This window comes from Ciconia boyciana, chromosome 9 (assembly GCF_034638445.1).
Source record: "Ciconia boyciana chromosome 9, ASM3463844v1, whole genome shotgun sequence".
NCBI lineage: Eukaryota > Metazoa > Chordata > Aves > Ciconiiformes > Ciconiidae > Ciconia > Ciconia boyciana.
In genome coordinates, this window is record NC_132942.1 from 28,297,214 (window position 1) to 28,312,041 (window position 14,828).

General features: G+C 34.0%; 1 protein-coding gene across 13 annotated transcripts in view; it reads left to right on the forward strand.

The window, feature by feature from the left end:
* RPGRIP1L (RPGRIP1 like) overlaps positions 1-14,828 on the forward strand; it is an 82,223-nt gene that overhangs the window by 35,330 nt on the left and 32,065 nt on the right. For 8 of the 13 annotated variants that reach the window (XM_072871888.1, XM_072871889.1, XM_072871890.1 and 5 more), the window contains 8 exons: positions 171-221; positions 1,439-1,618; positions 2,255-2,372; positions 3,429-3,881; positions 5,486-5,637; positions 7,960-8,326; positions 11,851-12,065; positions 13,258-13,341. In XM_072871888.1, coding sequence (XP_072727989.1) covers positions 171-221; positions 1,439-1,618; positions 2,255-2,372; positions 3,429-3,881; positions 5,486-5,637; positions 7,960-8,326; positions 11,851-12,065; positions 13,258-13,341 — 1,620 coding nt within the window. Of the gene's footprint in view, positions 1-170; positions 222-1,438; positions 1,619-2,254; positions 2,373-3,428; positions 3,882-5,485; positions 5,638-7,191; positions 7,356-7,959; positions 8,327-11,850; positions 12,066-13,257; positions 13,342-14,828 lie in introns of those variants that run through there. The other 5 variants (XM_072871893.1, XM_072871892.1, XM_072871894.1 and 2 more) reach the window with 5 other exon arrangements.

A 14,828-nucleotide genomic window follows, 5' to 3' on the forward strand; every position in this document is an offset into this window, starting at 1 on the left:
GCAAATACTTCTCGAAAGTAAAAGAATACAGAAATATAACGGTGTTTATTTATTCGTGATATCAAACAAAATGTCATGTCTAGTGAGAATACATCTTGTTATTCTGAATGTATTTCTTCAATATTCATTCACATCTGATAACACCTTTTCATTAAGTATTTCTGTTTCAGGAAAGTGATATTGATGTGGCAGAACTCAGTGAAGCTCTCTTGCTTATAAAGGTAACTTACAAAGAATGGGCATATGGGGGGTTGGAACTAGATGATCTTTAAGGTCCCTTCCAATCCAAACCATTCTATGATTCTATATATTTTGCGTTTATTCTTTTTTTTTCTTTTTTCTTTTTTTTTTTTAAACCCTTGGTTGACCATTACGTGTTTTCTATACAATGCCTGCAGTTTTCAAGGGCTGAATTATTTGTGCATCTTTTAGTAGTTAATCTTCACTTTAAGCTCATATGTGTACTCTTCTCATTTTTCAGTTACAGTGAAGCAGAAGGGAAGATGGAAAAATTGTCAGGATGAAATCTAGAGTTATGTAGATAATTCATTATAACATCAAAAGTGAATTAAACCAGATTCACAAGCACTTTTTAAAAAAAACTTACTTCTTCTCAGTTAAATTACTTATCACTCCATCTTGTTCTTCCTATAATGTTTATTTTAAAAAAAATTGTTTATTAATTCTGTAATTTATGGGAGTGTACTGTAAGCATGGAAGTTCTAAAATGCAATACAGCGATGCTTAGCAACTTCTCTTTGTTTATTAAAGCAGAAAAACAAAAATATGCAGAAAATGTTATATTTTTTTCTCTTGCACATAAGTTGTAATTTTATTGTTTACAGTGAAATTGAAAATGAAGTGAGGATGGGGAGAAGAAATCGGTGAAAAAATAAGTTTGCATTGTTTCCACGGTTCCCGTGGCTTATGTTTTATTTCCTTGAGGATGTGTTTACTGTAAATAAAATCTTTTTCTGCTACTGAAATGCAAATAGTAATTCTGTAACAATAATGAAAAAAGAAAGAAAAAAAACCTAGACGAAAATTAAAACCCCAATATTAATAACAGAAGCAATGTAGACTTGAGAATAATAATTCAGGTTTTGTACATTCACTGAAGCAGGATTATTAATTATATAAAAGGCAAATATATTAAGGGTTTTGTATTTTCATTGGATAGACAAAAGTGATTGCTTCTGAATATCTCATACATTTTAATTGTTCCTGATAATCATGAGATTACATTACTGAATACAATCCTGACACTGGTCTACCTCATTCCTGGTTTTTGTGTTACCACATGCTCAAAATTTACGAAGTTATGCTTACTGTCTTATTGTTGTTCCAAAATATATCCCAGTGTTACATTTAACCAGGCACAAATACATCCAAATATTTTACCAAAGTTTGTTCCAGTAATTTTTCAAATTTGCTCCAGGTTCAAAAGCAGCAGAAGAATGGGAACCTCACGTTTTTGGAAAAAGTAGATGATGATATCCATAAAGATTTAGAACGCTCCATGCAGGAGCTGCAATTAACACATGCGGAAACAGTGCAAGAACTTGAAAAGACAAGGAATATGTTAATTGTGCAGCACAAAATTAACAAAGATTACCAGGTACTAAACTCTACTCACAGTGGAAAATAACCTGATAATAACATTTTAACATTTGTAGCACTGGAAAGTGTCATAATTAAGGCTTGCAAATTCAGCAACAAAGCCAGTCTGTTTATAGGTAACCTAACATAAGTTTTGCTGTTGTTGAAAGTATTGTTTAAAAAGCGTGAGATCCAAATGACTATAACTTCAGTCTTTTAAGTCACCCTGATCAGAGCCCTCAAACCATGCCTTCTTGGGATTATCTCTGAGCTCTTATCAGGTCCTCACAGGAAAAACAGTAAATGTACTTATCAAATAAGCTTCCTTTCCACAACACTTGTGCTGGATTATTGCAGATCATATTTTGAATTTTCATTCAATTAATTTAAGTTTAAAATAACAAAATCATTAAAGAAACTATTAGGAATATTGTCCTGAAAGAATAAGTAGTCTGTTTTTTCGTAATAATGGTTTTAGATTTTGCTGAAATTCAAACTGATTACTGTATTGCTGAATTAAAAATTGCTGCTATTTTTGTGTACTCTAAATGTTCTTTCTTCAAATCTAACTGTATTTTAATTTGTAGCCAAAAGCACGTGCAGCATCAGTGCAGACAAGCCTCAAAAGTCCTTTTTACATGCAAATTTTTTTCAGACTGAAGTAGAAGCAGTGACACAAAAGATGGAAAGTCTACAGAAAGACTATGAGTTAAAACTGGAACAGTATGTCCATCTTCTCGATATTAGAGCTGCACGCATCAGAAAACTAGAAGGTATCTTTAAAGTATATTCTTCTCTAACTTTTTTTATATTTTATCTCTTGCAAATTATTGTTGTAAATTTGTTCTTCATTTGAAACACTTTTCCATTCCTAAAACTAGTAGAAAGGTCAGTTCTTTAATGGAAAATTACTTGTCTGCTGTTTCATTAACTTAAATGATGAAGTTATTAATCAAACAAAATTCAACAAAGCAGTTTATGCTGCAGCTATTGTAGAATAAGAATAAAACTGCCAAACTTAGATTTTTTTTTTTTTTTTTAAATAAATCGTGCATTTATGGTCAATCTTTTATTTTGCTGTCCTATCATTACATATTCATTTTATGTGTTGCTAAATATCCCAAAGTCATGGTATAATATACCTATGGAATATTTCAATTTGATGAATTTAAAATGTTAACAGCTTCAGTGTGTAAAAGGTGCATAGAAAGCCTGAAATAGGATACCTTACAAACCCTAGTGTCACAACAGTTTTCATGTTCTGTCTCCAAGTTGCATCCCCTGTACTGAAGGACTGCGTGATGATTTATAACTTAATTCTGTAAGCATTTTTGCACCATTTACCACCTGTGAGGCCAGGCAACATATAAAGGTCTTTGCTGATAGTTCTGTCCACTCAAGATATTACAGAGATTAAAAGTCAGATGTATTCTTTCTTTCCCTAGCAAATTTAGTTCAACCCTCCAAGAATATGTATCTTAAGTCTCTGCTACATTTGCATAGTGATTCTTATTTTGATTATTGCTCAAGATTTTTGAATTTTTGCTTGTTAACTCCCTTGTAATCTCTTATTAATGTTAGGGGCCTGTGTCTATGTATATTGAAGCAGCTCCATTGTGGAGGTATTCTTGATTGTTGTCAGTGTGCTAAATGAGCAGTAGATGTATGATTTTAAAGGTGTGATTTCTTTTTTGGCAACACCTTTAAGAAAGTAACACTGTTAATATAATTGAATTATGCTTTTTTTCCTCTCTACTCAGTCATTAATTATATTTGATTTTTAAACAAGGCTGTTATATCGTAGCTCTATTTTATTTTATTTGTTGCAGCCCAGCTAAGAGATATTGTCTATGGTACAAAACCTCATAAATCCAGACCAGAAGTATTGCCAGGTGATCCAGTGGATGAATTTGATGAAACTTTACATTTAGAAAGAGGAGAGAACCTTTTTGAAATACATATCAGCAAAGTGATCTTCTCTTCTGTAGCTATGCACGCTTTTGGTGACCATGAACCTGCAACTTTTTGTACTTATGCATTCTATGACTTCGAACTTCAGACAACCCCAGTAGTTTATGGGCGTACCCCATCATATGACTTCACTTCTCAGTATCTTGTGCAGGCTGATGACTGCTTCTTGCACTATATACAGCAAAACAGTATCACGCTTGAGGTTCATCATGCATATGGCACAGATTATGAAACAGTTGCTGCATGTCAACTGAAGTTCCATGAAATCTTGGAAAACAATGGGAAGATCTACAGTACGGCAAATTTAGTTGGTAATTAACATGTCAAAAAGTATTCTGTCTGATGCAGTATTGTGACAATTAAGTAATGTGTATTTGGCCAACAATGAATTCGTATATTACTATTTCAAAAGAGAAAAAAAAAAAAAAAGGTTTACAGAACATGATATTTCCTGTGGATGTGCAGCATGTTCTGGTGATTCTACCAACAGTTGTGGGAAAGCTCTGGCAGGTGCGATTTCGCCCATAATGGCTGAGGACAAAAGTGTTGTTAATATAGTGGTCCTGAAGTATGTGACATTAGGAGTATGTGACATGCTGGAAATGGCATTAGAGAATCTTTTCTGAAAACAGCAAGTGATTCTTTGTCTTGTATAAAGGCTACTTGCAAAGTGTTACTACTACATATGTAAATAATTTTAATAAAGTATAGTATCACCTTACTCAACAGAATTATACAAAAACAACATGGACAAAAGTAGTTAGTAGAGCAGTGTACTTGACTGCATTGTAGTACTATTCCTATGTTAGAATTTCTCTATGAATATTGTAGAGAAGATATTTTAAAATAACACTGATATTCTTTTTCATTTTGCTTTATTTTATATGTTGTTAACTGTGTTTTAGTTGTTTAATGCAAGTTTCTTTCATCCTCTGAGACTGTTATTGATACAAGGGGGCCCTACTTACTTCAATTGTGAAACATACAGTAATTTCAGTGAAGTCTTGTAATATATTTAAATGAAATTAAATTATTCTACTTTTGCATATGCAGTTTCTCTGTTTGGCAGAATATATGTTAAAAACAAAAACATTTCTGCATTATAAGGCTATCAAACATCAGTGCTTTATATCTGGCCCAAATGTCATAAATATATCCCCTCTTTCCTTATCAATAAAGAAAGAAAGAAATGATTACAGTGGTTGTAATTTAAACTAGTAAGTCAGATATCTTCATATAATAGTCGTAAGGCATCAAAAAGGTCCAAATGATGGTGATTACAGTTAATAATATTTCACACAGTAACATAATCTATGGGGGTGTTGGTTTAGGTTTTGTGCATTTTTTTCCTTTTAATTTAATTCATTGTGTTAAAATACTTTTAAGATATCCTGGACAAGCCTTTTTTAAGACGTACTTAATATTCTATGGTGCTTACTTTTTCTTTTAGAAGTATTTTGTCAGATCATTATATTCAGAGACCTCTAACTGCCCACTTTTGTCAAAAATCTGGTTTAATAAGCTGTTATAAAGTAGTATTTTTGCCAGTAATTTAAACTGCATTCCACTTTATGGGACATTTCCAACTCTTGACATACAAAACTGTCTTAAGCTTTATTTGCCTTAAAGAGATTAAAATAATGAACTTGACTTGACTCTATAGCTTGGACAGTAAATATTGCAGATTACAATATGAAAAAATGGTCATGTTTCAGTTTTGGATCATACATGTAGAGCCAGAGGAGTTGTTTTTTCTGTTTCTAACATGAACTGCACATCTCATGTCACTAACACTGTCATAATGCATAGTCACAAGATAACTAATCTTTAATTTGTGGCATTTCCTAGCTTTTGACTTAAGTACTTTAATGTTGAAAAGAAAATTAATGCAACCCTGTATGTATTTATTCCTTAGGAATCAAAGAAAACATTCAAAATTATGGTACTGTAGAATACTGGATCAGATTACGAGTTCCTATGGATCAAGCTATTAGTCTCTACAAAGAGAGGTCAAAGGCTCTGGGGTATATAACATCCAATTTTAGGGAATGCAAACAACCGTCCCAGGTATGTTTGGGTTTGTCCTTCATAGTTTTGATATAATAAACTGTTCAAAATTACTTTTTCAGTTCAAATAGTTTACTTCAAGTCTTGATATGTTCAAGGTTAACAACGTTAAAGGTTCTTGAACTGGAAAATATCTTTAGCAGTTGAATGACATGTTTTTCAATGAAGAGATAAAGAACCAGTTGAATTATAGCTTTCCTGAAGAGATTAAGTCTTAAACTTCAGTGATTTATTTTTACTGAAATTGTCAATAGAATATTTGAAATTATTAAATTTTCTTAACCTGTAAGTGCCAGATTTTGTTAACATTTTGTTCTAGTACCATATTCAGGAATGTTAAACCAACTGGGTGTCAGATCAGTATAACAGGTGAAGCGGTTATTTGGAAAGGTCTCAAAGTTCTTAATGTTTGAGTATTATGAGACTGAGATTATTTCATGTTGTTTTGTTTGGTTGGTTGAGTTTTTTTAGCTGGATAATGAAAGAGAATTTTGATAATATATTGCACTTAGAATCACGTTTAAATAAGGGTCACAGAAAAAGAAGGGACTTTCAAACATCTTTAACAATTGTCTAAGAAATAAAAACAATCAGGTTGAAATGTATAAATTAAAACACCTTAGAGTTTCTAATGGGCAATTTTTTTTTATCAATAGCTGTTTAAAGTTACTCCAGATTTACAGTAATTTAATGTTTTACATTATTCCATAATGTAAATTTATATTATACTAGAATCTCAGTGGATTCCATGATGTAATCTGAGAAGTATGTTTACTGTATGAATTCTATTAAAGGTCAGTGTAGGCATTTTCAGAATAACTTCATGTTTGATAACATTGTAACTTTTGCTTTAAATCTGATTTTTTTTTTTTAAAGAATCAAAGGTATTTTTGACTAACTCACGAAACCTGACCATTGTTAAATGACAAAATCTGTTATTTAGTCTTGTCTATTTTTGATTATGTTATTTCTAGCTGTGTTACCAATCCAAACACAGTTGAAAGGTAAGGCATGTGGAACAGAGCATTTTGTTGTAATTATTGTAAAATTGCAAATTCAAACATGGCAACTGAAATATACTGATTATACGGGAGAAAATAAAATAGGAAAAATGGCAGAAATTAAGAACAGCTTCTATAAACCTGTTTGAAACACTGCAGTTTTCAGAAATGTTTCATGGCAGAAACTAGAAGTCATATAGCTATAGCGGATGTTACATTATGTTAAGGGTTCTGTCAATCTGCAGCTGCAAAAGTAGCTTCAGTTGTGCATTCAAAAAATTTAAGCTTTCACTAGTTAAACATACATATAAGATTTTCTGTCCTATATAGCAGCAAAAATCATGGAAACATGAACTGTACATAAACTTCTATTTTTTTTTTTTTTTCACAGTTCTGTATGTAGCCAGCAATAATAGTCTTAAGGTTGCATATTAAGGACTTAAACTGTCACATTTGGTTTTCTCATTAACTATTTCAGTGTGGATTATTTAATCAAAATATTTAACATTTTATCACACAAAATCAAATTGATACATGTTTCCCCATATACCAGAAGACAGAACTCTGGCTTCCACAAGTAAGATAATTACGTACAATTAATGAAAATAGCTGTGACATCTTACAGTAAAAAAGGAGATCAATATAGATGGGGATTACTCATTTAAGGTAGTAATGTTATTTGTTTTCTTATTATTATTTAATTTTTATTAAAATTAATTTCCTAGTTTGCCAACTATGGGTTCCACAGTATGTACAAGCCATGCTGATAGATAATTTAAAAAATTGTGATATCATTTAATTTTTTCATTTATTTCAAACATTTATTATTGTTCTTCACATGCTGATTTCTAGTTTTTGTAAATTGTTTATTTAGGTAAAGGTTTTGGAGGAATCTGCAGTGCAATTTTAATTATTGAAAAGTACATATATAAAAGGGACTACAGTTATAAAAATTTGTTGACACAGAATAGCTGTCAAGATCAGAATCCTTAACTTTAAAGTGGCACTAGATATGAATCACTCTTAAAACTGTGATCTTCACTGCTTTGTAGATAATCAAATGACAAGCAGATCATAAAACTTTAGAAGAATAAAGCAAACAATCACAGACCTGAAAGGATTAACCTCTTATTTCCTTATACCAACAACCCAAGAGAGATGTCATTGTATTTATAGAACAAGTAATATTTTGACATATAAAATTAAACACTAGTTGGAGTGTCATTGAAATAATCAGTTATTTGTTCTATTTATCTAGTTCTTAGACTTTGCCAACATAAGAATTCTAATGTTTTTAATTTAACTTCTCTTTCATTTAAAGCAGCAGATACTCAGAACTGCCCAAGTCAGCACTTCAACAGATGGCAATTTAAATGAACTCCACATTACAATAAAATGTTGTAACAATCTACAATCCCGAAAAAAACATCTTCAGCCAAATCCTTATGTTGTCTACAAGTTCTTTGATTTTGCAGACCATGATACTCCCCTGATTCCTAGCAGCAACAACCCACAAATAGATGACCATATGTGTTTCCAAGTGCCAATGAATGCAGATTTAGACCGATACCTAAAATCAGAATCCTTAAACTTTTATGTATTTGATGATGATGAAACGGAAGAAGGTGCTTATGTAGGGAAAGCCAATGTGCCTCTTATTTCTTTAGCACATGACAGATCTATCTCAGGTAAGAATTAGACCTCTTTAAACTTAAAATCTTCACTTCATGTTTCATATCTCTTTAAATCTCTTTAAGATCCCTCTTCAGAGGGATCTGGACAGGCTGGATTGACGGGCCAGGGCCAATTGTATGAGATGCAACAAGGCTAAGTGCCGGGTCCTGCACTTGGGTCACAACAATCCCATGCAACACTACAGGTTTGGGGAAGAGTGGCTGGAAAGCTGCCCAGCAGAGAAGGACCTGAAGGTGTTGGTTGACAGCTGGCTGAATATAAGTCGGCAGTGTGCCCAGGTGGCCAAGAAGGCCAACAGCATCCTGGCTTGTATCAGAACTAGTGTGGCCAGCAGGACTAGGGGAGTGATTGTGCCCCTGTACTCAGCACTGGTGAGGCCACATCTCGAATACTGTGTTCAGTTTTGGGCCCCTCACTACAAGAGAGACATTGAGGTGCTGGAACACATCCAAAGAAGGGCAATGAAGCTGGTGAAGGGCCTAGAGCACAAGTCTTATGAGGAGCGGCTGAGGGAACTGGGGTTGTTTAGCCTGGATAAAAGAAGGCTGAGGGGAGACCGTATTGCTCTCTACAACTACCTGAAAGGAGGTTGTAGCGAGGTGGGTGTCAGTCTCTCCTCCCAAGTAAGAAGCCATAAGATAAGAGGAAATGGCCTCAAGTTGCACCAGGGGAGGTTTAGATTGGATATTAGGAAAAATGTCTTCACTGAAAGGGTTGTCAAGCATTGGAACAGGCTGCCCAGGGAAGTGGTGGAGTCCCCATCCCTGGAGGTATTTAAAAGACGTGTAGACGTGGTGGTTAGCGACATGGTTTAGTGGTGGACCTGGCAGGGCTAGGTTAACGGTTGGACTTGATGATCTCAAAGGTCTTTTCCAACCTAAATGATTCTATGATTCTAAAACCACATATCATTCATCTACTGTTCTTGCCTGACAGAATTTTAAACTCCAATGAAATCCTGGAAAGAAATTTTGCATCTCAGTGTATCTTAAGTCATGGCTAGTGAAAAGTCTGTGTCAGAGCTTTGAAACCAATGGATGATTATTTTCTTTTTTAATATAAACATTAAACTTCAAACAGAAGACAAAGAAAAGAGCAATGGAGAAAAAGTTTTGAATATCTCTTTTGTTTACTAAGACAGTACTAACAAAATGTTCCAGCATTGTTGCATTTTAACTCAAATTTTAAAGTGATGTTTATTTTTGTGATTATCCATCAACTGCAATGAATCTGAACAGGATGCCTGTACCTTAGAGGGTGGATTGCAATAATAGGATTTTTTTTCCACTCATAACATTTTCTGACATATAAGATAAAGAAGTAAATATTTTCTTTTAAATCCACAAATTAAAAAAAAAATAAAAATCAAAGGAACCTGGTGTCCAAATATTCATTTATCATGGTCCTAACAAGGATGAAAAGTCTTTTTAAATCCTTTTTTGTTCTCTATACTGGCCCAGGTATGGAATAGTTATGATTTGATAAATAATTATAATTGGAATGATGTGTCGCTCTAGCACTGACTAAATTTAATTGCTAATCAATTATTGATGTTTTCTTTTTTGTTAGCATTTTAATAATCTGTTTGCATCTGTCTTTTACTACTTTTTTTTTTTTGCCTTGAGAGGCCTACCAGATTTACCAGTTATATTTCTCACACTACTATATGATAAGTATCTTTCATTATTAGGTAGAAAGATCCTGTTAGTCTTAACATCAGGTGGGAAAGGGTGGCTCAAACCTGACTTTCAAAATGTACTGCTTTCATAGCTGACAAGATATCTGTGAACAAAAATAGTAGGTGTCTTGAAATAACTCTTGAAAAAAAAACATGAAGTGTTTCTCTCTGGTTCTAAAGTAACCTGGAAATATTTGATATCTTCTTTTAGTGGTCCTTTTTTATGTTCTAATGATACAAAATGTTTTCTGGCATATACATACTTTCTCGCACCTCCTTCTGGTGTTGCTACTTCTTTTTTTCAGGACTGATATGCTAATTTAAACCATGGTTTCTTTCTCTGCATGGCTTTATTTTTTTTTCTCTTTAGTTTCCTTTTCTAGCTTTGGCTAACATAGACTTAAAATAAATTAGAAAATTGACATGAGAAATCAGCCTCTTTGGGGAAAAAAACAGATCAAGAGCTACACTTGGAATCTTAGCATCATTGTTGACTGGAACTCCTGATATGACCTAGTCCAACCTCCTGACCCAGTTAGAGCAAGTTGCTCAGGACTTTCCCAAGTTAAATTTTGAATATCTCAAAGGACAGAGATCTAGTACCTGTCTGGTCAACCTGTTCCAATGTTTGATCACCCTCATAATAAAAACTTTTTCCTTACAGAGCTGGGATTTCCCATGTTCCAACTTGTGTCTGTGGGCTGTCCTCCTTCTGCCATGCACCTCTGGTTCTGTCTTTTCCACACCCTTCTATTAGGTGGCAATAAGATCCCCTCTGAGCCTCCTCTTCTGAAGGTTGAACAAATCACTTCTTTCAGCCTCTTTCATGTCATGTGCTCCAATGCCCTGAAGCTCTTTGTAGCCCTCCACTGGACCTGCTCCAGAATATCAATGTCTGTCTTGTGCTGGAGAGGCCAAAACTGGACACAGTATTCTATATGCCATCTCATAGGTGTTGAATAGAGAAGGTATGAGACTTCCCTGGACCTGCTTGACTGCATTCTTGCTAATACAGGCCAGGGTGCAGTTGGCATTCTTTGCTGCAAAGACACAGCTTGACTGGCTTATATTATTTTTGTCAAACAGGACCAGCTCTTTTTCAGCAAGGCTGCTTGTGGCCAGTCAACCCCCAGCCCGTACTGCTACTTGGGGCTATTCCTGGGCCGATGCAGGACTTTGCATTTGCTTTTGTTGAACTTCAAGAGGTTTCCATCAGCCCATTTTTCTACTGTGTGAATAGCAGCCCTGCCTTCAGTGCATCAACTGCTCCCTACAAGTTGATATCAGTTACAAATTTACTATGGTGTTTATATTATAAAAGCTGCTTAATGATTATGTCATTGTCAACTATAAGACATTCATGAAAATTTTAAAATATGATACTATAATTATCCCATATAAATGGATAACAGGAGAGAATTTGCAAGTGAATTTAGGGTGTTTCTTCTTCAATAAAGATTTAGCAACTTGCAGATTTTTAAAACTCTTGTATTTTTTTTAACAAAAGTTAGCATTAGTAAAACATGGAAATTTTTTAGTTAGATCTTTTGAAAGATGTCAGTAAGAATTAGTTATCTGGTATTGGATTATCTGGGAAACCTACAGGACATCTTGAATTGAACACAGTAATCCAGTCCCTTCTAAATCCTGTATTTTTGAACAATCACTGCGTTATATTGGATATATTTGGATCTACAAAACACAATATTTTGACACTATTTAGCTTCTAAAATGAAGACTAAGTTACTTAATTCCTGAATCCCATTCAGTTTTGCATTGTGTTTTTTTGTATATGTATAGAATAAGATAACTTAAACAAGATTTGCATTTTGCTTTCAGGTACTTTTGAACTAACAGATTCTGAAAGACGTGCTACTGGTACCATCACAGTTGAATTAAAATGGAAGTGTGTCTACCTGCCACCAAGTGGATCAACAGTGGCTGCAGACTTAGTGAATTACATTCAAAATGAGAAGTCAGTGGCAACTAAATTACTAGCAGAGGAAAAAATGCAGACTACAGCCCTGTCTCCTTCTTTTACTTCATCAGGGACAGTAAGTAATTTAAGAAACTCACATAAGTTAAGAGATGCAAAAGACCTATTACAGCAGGTCATTTAGTTCTTCCTTGATGACTGTAAAATAGTGCGTAGTACAAATACTTCATATAACCACCATCTTGGACTTCCTTTGGAAAGTGAAATCTTTCTTGTGTCCAAAAGTTTTTAAAGTCTTTTATAATGGTAGATAACTGGTTAGCAAAAGGGCAGGGAGAAAAGGCATGAGAAATAACAAACATTAAATGTTTTCCCTATAAATTCAGTGCTTATTAATTCTTTTTCCAATGTAGATGTCCTACATAAAATGTAGTCACATACTTGTGCAACTTCAGGACTACAATTGAAATTTGTGAGAGTCATGAAATCAGCTATCACTTCTGTGGTCTCTTAGAAACTCAGACAGAACACAGTCATTTGGGATAGCTTTGAGCCAAAAGAATTCTCAAGCAGCCAGACCCAAGCCGTATGTACAGATATGCAGGTGTACCTGCACCACCCTTTTTGTTATTCTGATGCCTGGAGCATGGTGCTAAGGTACCCAATAGCTTCTTAAAAATCACTCATAAATTAAAGGTAGTGTAAGGATTTTTTTTGTGTATAAAAATCAGTGGAAATGAAGGATCATTTTACCTTCATCAAGAAAGTAAAGCACAAAGAGTAATAAACCACTTTTTCTTTATTATTTTTTGTCTTTTGTATTATAACATCATGACAGAAATATTTCTGGATCATTTTGTTAATTTTGCAACTATTACCAGTCTGTCTTCTGTTTCTGTGTTAAAATTCTCCAAAGGGAGTGGCATGAGGAAACATGTCAAAGATATGGTAAGCTACAGAACAAGAAAATAAATCAAGCACTCCATAAATGATAGTAATAAATCATTCTGCCACATATATGATACTACTGACTTCAGTCCTAGAATTATTTCTCACCTGGAACCCACATTGCATTCCATAGATGTTCTGTAGAGTTTTATACCTGTTTGTGGCTGAATTCTGAAAGGTATCTGCATTTGGGGGGGTCTGCTAATTCAAACATCATTTACATCATCTTGCCTGTTTAGAATTGAATTTAGTGCAGTTAGATTTGGCTTTGAGAAAAATTAGGGTCCCTCAAAATGTACTGTAAAATAAGATGGTTAGAATATGGCAATAAATGGTCTTCAACTGTATTTGTTTTATTACAGAAACCAACACCCAAACCAAGGCAGCGTGCAGCTCAAGCAGACAAGAAAGTATCTTTTCTGGATCTTAGTACAATACAGTTGGCAGTAAGTTTTAAGTATTTTGCTCGTGCATGTTGAAGCAAGAAAGGCTACTTATGTCTCAGTACGGACAATTTGTAGAACTAATAATCGAGAACACTCAATTATTTTAGCAGCACAAGACTGGCATGTCCCACACACAGTACTGCATATAGGTGGGAGATACAATACAGGGATATTTGTGTGAGTCCCTCAGAATTGCTTGCTATCCTCCACAGTTTACAAGCTTCAGCTTTCATAGACTTGGGGCAGATTCTAAGAGGACCAATCACTTGTCTCTGCACTGTGTTTCTCATCTGTCTGGGTTATTGGTTAAAATGTCTTTGTACAGTGTACCACTTGCACAGACATATAAATGGCTCTACAGAAACCAGCTTGATCCAAACAGATGCTGAGTGTGGTGCTAATGAGATGCACAGTCTGACACAGTTCAGAGTCACCTCTTAAATGAGGTTTATCAGCTGAGATTACACCACTGTGAAAACTATTACACTTCTGAACTTGGGGTGCACTATCATGTGTACATCCTTCCAGACTCTAGGAGAGTCTGCATGGAACTAACTCAAACATATCTGCTGTATGGTGTAAATTTTCAATTGATCTTAAATAATCTGCCTTCAGAGAACTAAGAATAGGCTGTATTTACTCTTTGAATTAAATCCAGTAAGTTAAGGTAGGTTCTTTAACAGCTAATAATAAAAGGTTATAAGTGTTATTATTAGTTAATAATACTATGTCACATTAATTAATTAAAAACTAGCTGTCATCATTTTTTTTTCATTTGTAAATGCCTTGATGGAATTTACTTTTTGAAGTGTTAACATCACTTTTCAACTCACAGGTTCTTCTGCTATTGTTTAGTTTACCATTACTAGAACTTTGTTTTGAGCCATACAGTATAGACTAGAAATAAGAATTAAGTTGACCTCTTTTTTTTTTTTAAGTTAATAAATACAAGTCAAATGTTGGTGAAATCAAATCTTTTGAGAGCTTAGATATGGAAAACTGAAATGTTAGCAATATAGTTACACGCACAACATATCTTCAGCTGTCCAAACAGTAACTTCTCAAAGTTTGACAATTTCTCACAAACTAGGATTTTCTAAGGGAGACAGCTGCTCGGTCTCCATCAGAAGTCTTCGTTACTGGGTTGGCAGCTCCCCTAACTGTTTTAAAAATCCAAGCCTCACTGTCTTGTTAGAGACAAAAGTACTGTTAGAACTAAATAATGAAATAGCTGGGGCTTTTCTGATGTCTAAATCTTGTGGTGAAATGGCAAGAGTATCCATGCAAGAGAATTAGAAGTTCAGAGAATTAGAAGTTCAAGAGAATTAGAGAATTAGAAGTTCAAGAGAATTAGAGAATTAGAAGTTCAAGAGAATTAGAACAGATTAAAACTGTACAGGAACAGTCTGTTTCATTTTCCTGTTCATTTTCTGAATAGCAGAGAATCTGGCTCTTGAATATTAATGTCACACATGCCAAAGCAAATA